General features: G+C 37.1%; 1 protein-coding gene across 4 annotated transcripts in view; it reads left to right on the top strand.

The window, feature by feature from the left end:
• The first annotated feature begins 4147 nt into the window (after positions 1-4147).
• Positions 4148-11866, top strand: part of calb1 (calbindin 1) — a 38496-nt gene continuing 30777 nt past the window's right edge. Inside the window, exons 1-5 of one of the 4 annotated variants that reach the window (XM_073044511.1) lie at positions 4178-4568; positions 4980-5056; positions 6547-6621; positions 8326-8406; positions 10605-10661. In XM_073044511.1, coding sequence (XP_072900612.1) covers positions 4481-4568; positions 4980-5056; positions 6547-6621; positions 8326-8406; positions 10605-10661 — 378 coding nt within the window. In that variant the 5' untranslated portion in view covers positions 4178-4480. Of the gene's footprint in view, positions 4569-4979; positions 5057-6546; positions 6622-8325; positions 8407-10604; positions 10662-11866 lie in introns of all 4 variants that reach the window. The other 3 variants (XM_073044519.1, XM_073044523.1, XM_073044528.1) reach the window with 3 other exon arrangements.

Genomic DNA, 11866 nt, shown 5'->3' with positions numbered 1-11866 from the left:
CTTATAATCGAATTAAGAAAAAATAATCCGCGTATATTGTAATCAAATTAATGGAATTAATGGAACTAAATGTTTGAAAATGCAGAATTTTCAGTGGTACTGGATCACAATTGAAATCTTAAAGTGGTTTCTGCTAATAGCGGCAACTTCTGGTTAAACGCAAACACGAGGAAATCTGCAGATGCTGGAAACTCAAGCAACACACACAAAATGTTGGTGGAACGCAGCAGGCCAGGCAGCATCTATAGGAAAAAGTCCTGATAAAGAATCTCGGCCGGAAACGTCGACTGTACTTCTTCCTATAGATGCTGCCTGGCCTGCTGCGTTCCACCAGCATTTTGTGTGTGTAACTTCAGGTTAAAATCCATTTACTTTACACTGTAATACGCTTTAGAAATTATGCATCCAGATTATGTGTCATTGAAACTAAATTTTAGGAAGGTATTTAATATTTAACAGAAATCTGTTCTACAAAAGCATTTGGGTGAGGTTCATTTATTTTAGTTTAGGATCTTCAAGAAAAATCTTCTGCTTTGCAACGTGGTACGATTGTTCAGTTTTTTTCCCTTTGCCTATTATTTCTTAACATGAGCAAACCTAATTTTCTTCAGTCAACGTTAAATTTGAAGTCTCATATAATAATTTACCAAAGTCAGCAAGACCAGCAGGGGCCCTTAATATTCTTTTAAAGAGTTTTGTGGTATCTAATCAGCAGCCTTTGGAAAAGCTTGTTTCATTCAATGGTACCGTCTCCTTGCTCTTTACTGTTGCCCTGAAATATACAGAATCCGGCAAAAGTACCAATAATAGTAGAATAATCCTAGCATGTAATATAGTGCTGTTATTCAACTTTTTCTTTGCAAATGGCACTCCGACACCGTGACGTTAATGAATTTGAAACTATGGTTTGATATATAACATTTAAATCTAGTGACTCTGACATTATTTCATGCCTATTGGAACAGATCCCGTACATGACTGTTGCACAATGAAATGTTTGCACCATAGACACAACAAATTTGATCTCTGTAGGTGGGCTTCAGCCTTTCCCACGATGTATTACGATCCATGCTTCACCATGTGAGGAATATGGGCGCCCAGACCATGTGTTCTTTCTCCACTCGTTTTGATTTATAATCGATGAATTATTGACAGTGATTTCCGTTAGAACCAAATTGATCCTATATTCAAGTGATAAAGGTATCCACAGCCAGGATTACGACTCTAAATTGCATGAGACGAATATATTCCGATATTAATATTCGACGTACCAAATAATATTCGGTTTATGAGTGATGCCAATGCCAGAGGAAAGACTTACACGTTTCACATTAAATAGGGGTAACAACTCCAACCACACTACAAAACGACTTCATATCACATACTGTCGGCATTTTCTCCAATATGTTCTTGAATGTCCTTCTTTCCTTCAAAATTACTTTGGGGTTTTCTCGCCCTCACAACGAGCTATATTACATGTGTGGGCGTATACTTTAATAATGTTTCAAAAAGTAATAGCCCACATTTCTAATTCCGGATACATGTCGCTGCTGGATTTGTGTTTGTTTCAAACAACACCTATTAAAACACAGAGGGTTGGAAATATTTCCATGTAGTTGCTGCAGATTGAAAGTTGACGTGGATTTTGGTCACTTGAGCACTTACTTAAGGCTACGTTTGACAATTTATTCAAAAATATGGCTTTTTTTGACTTTTTGCCGATGAACTTCAAAACCAATAATTTCAATATTTTGAAAAAAATTTGGAAGAAATGATAAACATTGTTTATTTGATTTTCACTACTGAAAGAAATAGAGAGGGGAGGACTTCACTCGGGAATAACCTATTTCTTAAGTTCAACGCTGCATCATGTTACGCGCAAAAACTCTACCGCAGATAACTTTGCGGCTTTACTCTACCTAACCAGGATCTATGTTCGGAAAACCAGTAATGGGTGAACAGGACCAAAGGATAACGCGTCAAAATCTCTGGGCCAAATAGGGCAACTGTATAAAACGGTTTCCATTGAGCTTTGAAGTGCTGAGAAAGTAAAGACCGATTTTGCAGATTTCGTCAATAGAGTAGGACATTGAGAAGCGGTTGAGAACATGCGCAAAGCAAAATATAAAGCAAAAGAAACAGAATTAATGGACAAGGATGTCAGGAAGTATGGGCATGACGAGGATACCGTTGAGGGAAGCGTCGGAGAACAGGAAACGACATTTCAAATAAGTGGAGAAAAAGAATTAGTAACAAGCACGTTCTTTTGAGAATTTTCAGCTTCAGATATTAAAAATAAAACAGCAAACCAGAAATTACACTGCTCAGTGAACCTGGTAAGAAATTCTGATTATTGGTAACCAGCTGAGAACCGGATTATAATGGGTTACAAAGTTTCTTTGATCTATCTATTGATGATCTATCTATTTTCATATACGCCATGTGTGGTTATTTTATAGGTACACTCTTTCAACATTTGAAACAGCAATGAATAAAGGTCTTAAAACATTTGCCCTGCAGTGGAAATATTATTTCAATAAAGTGAACGATTGGAATTAAGAACCTGATTGTTCAATTTAACATCGTGCAAAAGTGATCTTCAATTTAGACACAGGAAAGAGACAGGGTCATTTCAAACTTTGGTTAAAGGGTTAACCCATATAAAATATTCGTAATTGTTGATACGAACAGATTTAATCTCAGCACTTAACTCAAAAATGCTGCTAAATATATTTTTATTTGCAAGTATACTTTAGGTGTGCATTTACCAGCTTTCCTGCTTCAAACGTATTGTCTGTATGCAGATGGCGTTTATTGTTAAGCAATGAATGATTATTCACAGTGAATTTAAAAAAAGATATATGCAAAATATTCTTAATGGTGATAGACTATGACTTCTATCAGCACTACAAAGGTAACTTTTAGAGGAGAATTGAATATCCTACTCAGGGCTGGGATTCAAAAGCCGGAATGCGCTCCATAAGTTGCACAGGATACCTGCACAGAATACTGCGGGTGTACGGCAAGGAATCCAAACAAGTTCACCGAAGTGATACCGGAATATAAAGAGTTAAAATTATATGGGCCAGTTACATAAAATGATGTTTTATTCCCTTAGGTTTAGAAGATTAGTTGAATTGTATGATTGAGGCTTTAAACTGTTTTGAAACGTTAGAGGCGGCGAAATTGTTTTCAGTTGGAGAATCTACAAAAAGGAAGCGCAATGTGTAAACTGCAACTAGATCATTCAAAAATGAAAGCAGGAAGCACGTTTTCCACAAAGGAAAATGGATATCCAGAACTTGTTCGTCAAAAGGCAGTTAAAATAATCGACGCAGCCGTCATTAGATCGGTGACTGGCAACAGAGTACAGGGACGTGGAATAACAGCAAGAGAAGACTGTGCTGCGAGATTGAAAGAATGGTTTAACAGGCTGAAGGAGCTCAGTGTCGTGCTCCCGTTTCTTCATGTCCCCAAAGCAACATTTGTTGCTATTTCCTCAGATCTGTTTAGGAGGTTGGTAACCCGGAACGCTAAATCTTCTCTGCCCATTGATGCTGACGGACCTGCTAAGTATTTCCATCCTTATTTTTATTCCCTCTCAATATTACTTTCGGGGTGGGGGGGGGGGTGGGGAGAGAGAACAGTGTCAGTAAATGATTAAGTGAAATTAAGATTGTCATTCTGTTCCGAACGTTCACCTCATCAACACACGTGCAAGAATGATCCATCATTTCTTTATTGTACACGAAAAACGGCGAGAAATTGATACCCCTGTGCGCATTTGAAGAATAATTGTTCAGATGCAAGGTTCTTTGTGCATGAATTAAATACTTAATAAAATGCATTATTTCCCTCTCCCAATTATGTAATGATATCGTTTCCTCTTGCTCTCCAGTACAGAATCCCAATAGTAAACGGAATATATTCCCTATTTCTTTGAATTTAATATTATTCGCCCTTTCCCACATGAAGAGTGAACGTGGTAAATAGTTAATCTCTGTGCTTTCCTGAGCAGTAAGTGGTTACTGTTGGCAGCGCCGCCCACCCTTGTACATAATTGTAAACAATCAAATGCGTCCTCCTCTGTTCCCACACACACAGTCAATAGTTACTAATAGGCATTGCTCTTTTTGTTTAATCTGGAAAAATACCTAAGAAGAATCACATTCCTGTGCATTTAACGAGGCGCATGTTTACAAACCTTTGCCTCTACACACTAGTCCATGCTGTGAACGCCCGGCACCTTTCGCCTTGGAAGCGGTCCCCTTCCTCTCACCTGCCCGCCGAATGGTAGCCGCCGGGTGGAAATGGCGGCGCGTGCGCAGTGAGCACGGAGGGCTGGGCAATCGCGCACGAGCTGCATTTAGAGGGCGCGAGCCGGCAAGCGTGGCTCAGATTGAAGTTGGCAGTGGAAGGAAGGTAGTGTGCGGCTCCAAACCTCCGGCGCACTGGTAACTAGGGGCAGCACCAAGCGACCATGGCGGACATGCACAACCTTTACCTGCAAGGGATTGAAGACTCGACCTCGCAGTTTTTGGAAATTTGGCACCACTATGATAATGCTGGTAATTCTGACTTTCTGCAAAAGAGCATTGAATTGGCCCGTGTGGTATTGTGTAAGATGAATGCTTTTACATCTGTTCACAAGAACTTCCATCCAATTGTGCATAATGTTTGAACAAATGTTTTTATAAAAATTGATGAAATATCTGTATTTTTAGAAGTCAAATTCTAAAATGGAAATTGGATTAAAGTGAGTAATATATCCAATTCTAACTTGATTGGGGTTGGTAAGTGCAAATTACCACGGCAGCGTAGGTGAAGGGGACAATCTGGGGAGAGCTAATGGAAATGTAGGGCGAAGCGAATGGAATCACACTAGGACCGATAAGCGGTTTTGATCTGGGGGCAGGGGACAATGTATGACTCCAAGTACGAAACTTTATTATCAATAAAAGTGTGGCTTACTATTTTAGGTCATGGTTATATTGATGGGAGAGAACTGCAGAACTTCATTGGAGAACTCCAACAAGCTCGAAAAGGCGTTGGCTTAGTAAGTGTTAAATAACAACGACAATGGAATAAACTCATGTAGAACCGAATTATAGTGGCCGAAGAACAGAATTCAATCGGTAATAAACTAGCTGTCAATTTATTAATGTCTGGATTTTGCATTCTTGGGATGACTTTCTGAACAGTTTACAGATGCAAAAACCAAATACCTGTAGAAACTATTTCCGCTTCTGAAAGAGATAAGAAATGCAAAAGTGAATTAAATTGTTTATTATTCCCGCAAGCTTCCTCGGTGGTTTCACTAATGTATCTGTCGGAAATGCCCAAGCACCGGGCTGAACATTTAACAATTGATTGCATTGGGACTCTAGATTCCACCCAAGATCTGCTGCCTTTCTCCCTTATCCAGGCGCAAATAGTGAGATCTGGTTGAGCCACAAATTAATGGCTATTCTTTCTCTCTGGCTCCTCCTCAGGCAGTTTTTAGATTGAGTCGCTTCTGCTGAAATTCGTGAGTTTCATTCACTCGGTGTTTCAAAGGCGATTATATGTAAAATACTTGCACACCATATGTAATTCAATATAGTTTACTTGGGAGGCTTGTTTTCCTCGTAATTAAAGAACTTGCGATACTAAGTTTATAAATTAATGAAATGTTAGCTCACAATGATATTCTATGTATCAGCAGGTTGTTAACAGTGAAACACGACTATATAAATTACTAAGATCTATCACAGATGTGATAGATACCGTAGTGTCAAAAGTTGGCTGATTGCTACACCGCTGTTTCCTTGACTACGGGCTTCTTGTAAAAGGGCACGCGGGCATTATTACTGATATTGCCTGACGACGGATCTCACTGGTGGCAATTATGGACCATTATATAATACTCCTAAAATGCTCTAGTTTTGATTACTATCTCCAATTCTTGATTCGCTCTTCTGTCCTTCATGAGCATTTGTTTTATTTCCCTGAAAATAATTATCATATACAATAGGTAATCTGGGATAGGTCTCAACTACGGTAATGGGCAATAAGTTCGTGGGTTAATTACAATTTAATGATAAAGGGAATGTTCCTCTGAGGAGTGAGGTACAGCAATATTCACAAATTAAACTTTTAAGAAAATCAGTTCTGCATATAATGGTGTAATATTGAGCATTCACAAGCAATATGGATTTAAAGTAGTTAACTCGAAGATTTTGATGTAAAGTAAGACATTAATCGCTGCAATATGTAAATAAACTGAAAGTGCTTATTGTAAATCAAAATCCTGTGAATGTTAGAGTACTAAAATAAAATCGGTCCTGAATATGCTGATTGACTTACGGTTTCGAACATTTTCTGCTTTCTGTATTTTAGAATGTTTTGCTGATTTCATTTTACATTATGTAACTATCCGCAGCACCAGAATGCGTTGTCATCCACATTTCTTTATTGTGCTGGAAAGTGTACTTGTGTGTTCTGTTGTGCTAAAGGCGAGAATCTTGTAGGAATGTTCAGTAACAGCGCTAACATGATCAATTCTAGGAATTGTCTGATGAAGTGAAAGCTCTGGTGGAGAAGTATGATCAGAGTGCTGATGGAAAAATCGAACTGGCAGATGTAAGAATCTCCATTTGCATTAACTTTATCACATTTAATATAAACTAGCTTAGGAAAGATTTTTTGGAGAAATTTGGCACTTTGGCTTGTTATTATCTGCACTTTTTAATATTAGTACAAAAGGATCAATTTGTGGGGGTGGTGATTTACCATTTGCTAAGTATTAACTTTCCTTATTGCATTGTCAACAGGTATGTGATAGAATGGCACGGAGAAATAAAAACACCCAGGAGCACTCTTGTATGAATCCTGATTTTAAACATTTAAATGAATCTGCTATTTCAGATTTAGAAGTTCTTTTCTCACTTTCACTTTTGGCGAAGTTGACTTAATGTGAAGCCTGCAAAACAATAAGCTCCAGAAATATTCATTAAAAGCTCATCAAAAATTTATGAATCAGCAGCTTGATAGTTTAGTAAGTTAGTTTGGAAAGAAAATTACATTTTGCCTGTAATTTAATTTATATTCTTGAGTTGATTCAGCAGCAGAAGTGTTGTCCATAAGAGATGAATTCCACTTTTAAGGCTGAGCCAACCTGGACATAATTGTAGTTGGATGCAGAATATTTTTGGAAATGATCTTAATAGCTGATCCCTCATCTGTGCCCTTTGAGAGGCAATACAATTTTGTCAAAAGAGTTCTAAAGAAGAAATATAACCAGTAAACTTAACATAGTCTTTTAAACACATTAGAGTATCAAATTAAAAACTTTTCATAGATTGATATTGATTCTAAGAAAATTACCTGTGTCAGAAGAAACAGTTTCAAAATCCATTTTCAATTTAAGTTTAAATCAAAAGCTAAGTGGGATTTATCCACAATAATAAGAATGGTTGAAACAAAAGCAATTATTCTGCAGCAGTCATAATGCAAAAAAAAACTAATGTTTTCATATTTACTTTATTATGTTTCAACTATGATTTCTATCAATACTTGAGGAATTTACAAAGCTCTTCTGTGCAAAATGAAAATTAGTTTAAATGATAGGAATTAAATAACATTATACATGCTTTTGCATCACAATCTATTCTTGTTCTGTGGTTATTAATGTAAATTTAACAATTCACAACTGAATGTCAAGTGATGACTTAAATAATATCACGATGGAAGTGCGTGAGTGTGTGCTTCCTAGATCAGCTGTGTTGCCAAGACAATACAACAACTCTTCAGTATATGCCAATCATGACTGGCTAGATAAATTCTTCAGTGTAACAATGATTATGATGTATTGAAACCATCCAGTCCTGCTGAAAGGTCTCAGCCTGAAACGATGACTGTGCTTTTTTCCATCGATGCTACTTGAACTGCTGAGGTCCCCCAGCATCTTGCATGCGTTGCTTGGTTCATACTTAGTAATCTGGGAAGATCAGGAGTCAATCTGTGCAGGGATGCTAAAAGTGCCTTAAGTGAAAGGAGAGCCTATCTGCAGGCTGACAAATTCTTGAAGCTTGCAAGTTTAGCCAATGACTTAATCAAAATGTATTTAGATTTCCCTTTTCTTTCCTGATTACTGATGCATGGTAGCTGAAAGCTAGAGTAATTGTTTATCATCTAGTAATGATAAGAGGAAGGCACAAAAGCATAGCAGGAAATTGGGGAATTAATTTGTAATAGGATTCTCTTTTTAAAAAAAAGATAAAATATTAATCAGTAATGTCAATGATGAGTTAGAAAACAGTGTTAACCAGTATATTATTTTTCTAGCTTCTTCAGATTCTGCCAACAGAAGAAAACTTCTTCTTGTTCTTTCGGCAACAATTAAAATCAAGCACAGAATTTATTGAGGTATCCATGTCCTTGTCCAGTGATTGATAGAAATCAGATGGTCACTCTAATCATATTTTAGAATATATTTGCTCAGTAGAAGTTCAATGTTGTTTGCTCTCCAAAATCTAGATATTATCACTCCACAATACTCAAAATATTTTTTGAAATATTTAAGTTACTTGTATTAAAAAGTGTTTTGAGTGATGCTTGAATTTTTATAGATGTTATAATAAAGTATGCAACAATATATCATAAATTTGAATTAAGACATGCCTGTGTGAAATACCTACCTATGAGACATTTATTGGAATTGTGAAATAAATTACTTGGCATCTTTGCTATAAATTATACAGTTTTATTTTCATATCATGGATATATAAAGATTTTTGTGTTTTATACACTATTAATAGTCTACTATTGAGTTTTTATGCTATTTTAATGGTGCAAAATAAGATATTTTTGCTCAAGATAGATAACTGTACACAAAATTACATAATTTTGTATTTGGTGATTTTTTTTTTGCTACTACATGAAACTGCTTAAAACCAATTGTAGCATTAGCAAAAATAGAACATTTTTGCATGCTGGTTAATATTGACTGATTCTGTACAGACAAAAATCGAAAGGAATGTCAAGATGCAGGAACAATACCAAGATTGGAATGTATACTGGAATATAATATACATATAGTATAATACACTGGAATTTAGAAGGATGAGAGGGGATCTGATTGAAACATATAAGATTATTAAGGGATTGGACACACTGGAGGCAGGAAGCATGTTCCCGCTGATGGGTGAGTCCAGAACTAGAGGCCACAGTTTAAGAATAAGGGGTAGGCCATTTAGAACAGAGATGCGGAAAAACTTTTTCACCCAGAGAGTGGTGGATATGTGGAATGGTCTGCCCCAGAAGGCAGTGGAGGCCAAGTCTCTGGATGCATTCAAGAGAGAGTTAGATAGAGCTCTTATAGAAAGCGGGGTCAAAGGATATGGGGAGAGGGCAGGAACGGGGTACTGATTGTGTATGATCAGCCATGATGACAGTGAATGGCAGTGCTGGCTAGAAGGGCCAAATGGCCTACTCCTGCACCTACAGTCTATTGTCTATATGCAGTCGCTAAAAAAAGTTTTGCAGTGATAAGTTTTAAATCAAATTTGATCCCAAGTATTGTAAGCAAGGCTCTAGTTTGGGGCAGTGAAACTGAGAGATTGGCATGCAATACTGAGTTGGAGCAGGTCAGGATATCTGAGACTTTTAGGAAATGTATAGTTTTAATGCTGTTGGTTTACATTTTATCAAAGCCTATAATGGGTATAAATTTAAATTTGAGGCTTGAGTCGCATTGAACAGGGTAGTGCCAGACAGATAATAACTTGATCTCTTTGGGGATGGAGAAACAAATGTCACAGGCATGAAAAATGTTCTGACATTTCTCTATCACCTTTCGGCAGACAACTCTATAAAATACTAGCAGCAGCAGGAGAGCTTGATTTTCTCAAAAGTATGGATGCAACTTGTATGAGCCAGCAAACAAATTTGTATTAAATTGAGTATTGCAAACAGTCTGGTTATCAAACTATAAAAAGGATATTATTTCACTGGAGAGGGTACAGAGGAGAATCGCTAATGATGTCTGGTATGGAATGCCTCAGCTATGAGGAGGGACTGGAAGCACTGGGTTTGCTTTCCTTGGAATGCAGGAGGGGGCAGCCTGAGAAATGTATACTAAATTGTAAGAAGCAAAGATAGAATACTAAGAATGGAGTCACATAAACTACAGAATATATGCTTGAGATAAAGAGTAATAGTGGATCAATAGAAGCTTTTTAAGCTCTGAGCATGGTCACAATCTGAAATGCACTGTCAAAGAAGACAGTGGAGCCAGGTCATCAGGCAGCATTTAAATTATCTGGATGGGGCATCTGAATCACTAGGGCAATGGAAAACTACAGACCAAGTACTGTTAAGTATGATTAGTAGAAATGGATACTTGATAATTAGCATGGACAAAAACAAAAGGCTTGTGTTTCATTGTATGACCCTAATATTTTAGAGCAAAATCAAAAAAAAAAAATCTAAATTCATCAAATTTGTTCTGTATACAAAATTACTGGACAAATATTTAATCTCCTTCAATAAAGGAAACTAAACAAATTGCTATACTTAACAATTGTTGCTTTTTATTACAAATGAGTTAAACTGCTTTTTTTCAGACTTGGCGAAGGTATGATGAAGATCATAGTGGCTTCATAGAGGCAGATGAGCTGAAGGTAAAGGCCAATTGTGCATAAGGTATTATACATGATAATACTGTATTCTAGTATAAAGAATATTTTTAATCTGGAGAGCATGACTGCTCATTGGGTACCAAATGACATGGAGATAATTAAGTTAATAATTGGGGGTGGGAGATAAACAAAACTGGCTTGTAACCTTCTGGGCTGTAGGGTTTCTAATCTCCAGAGCATCCTCAATTCTGTATAGGCTATGGCCTATTATATTTTTGGATCTTGGGTATTTTTACTAAATATGAACAGTGTATAGGCTCACCATTCTCGTGTTGAATTTAGTTGTAACTTTCTAATCCAAACTACTTGCCATTCTCTAGTGAAGCTTCTAGTGCTGGGAACATATCTGCAGTACATTGGTACTTAGTCAATGTTTGTTTACTGGCTGAATTCCCCAGTTACAAAACGGTGCAGTTGTTTGATGTATATGTGTGATTCCAAGGCTATGCCTGATACTGAAGAACAATGGTCACTAATGCAGACAAAAAATTGTTTTCAAACCATTTCAAAATCGCTTCTGGGTAATTTCCAGATGTGCAGACTTTACTTCTCCTGAGTGCTGTCTACAAATAAATTGTGTTTCAATAAACTGGGCAAATTGTTTGCCTCCATGCCCCAGTCTCTCAATTTTATAAGTAGGGAGGTGACGACAACAGCTTGCAGTAGTGCTATGGAATCAGAACTAGTGACTTTTTCTTATTCTTTTTCTTTTGCATCAGTCTTCACTGTGGAAGACACTAGCAGTATGCCTGATGTTGTAGTGTGTGCAGTTACTAATACAAGAGAGAAGGTGCTCACAAAGCTGAAAGAGCTAAAGGTACACAAGTCACCCAGACCAGATGAACTGCACCCTAGGGCTCTGAAAGAGGTAGCATTAGAAATGATCTTTCAGAAATCATTGGACCCTGGCATAGTGCCAGAGAACTGGAAAATTGCAAATGTCACTATACTCTTTAAGAAAGGAGGAAGGCAGCAGAAAGGAAATTATAGACCAGTTAGCCCAACCTCAGCAGTTGGGAAGATGTTAGTCAATTGTTAAGAATGAGGTGATGGAGTACTTTGGAGTACTTGGTGATACAGGACAAGATAGTACAAAGTCAGCATGGTTTTCTTCAGGGAAAATACTGTCTGACGAACTTGTTGGAATTCTTTGAGGAGATTGCAAGTAGGATAGATAAAGAGGATGC

The sequence above is a fragment of the Hemitrygon akajei genome, chromosome 1 (assembly GCF_048418815.1).
Source record: "Hemitrygon akajei chromosome 1, sHemAka1.3, whole genome shotgun sequence".
Lineage (NCBI taxonomy): Eukaryota > Metazoa > Chordata > Chondrichthyes > Myliobatiformes > Dasyatidae > Hemitrygon > Hemitrygon akajei.
The sequence above is the reverse complement of the archived record's forward strand: the minus strand, read 5'-3'. Positions and strand labels throughout refer to the sequence as shown.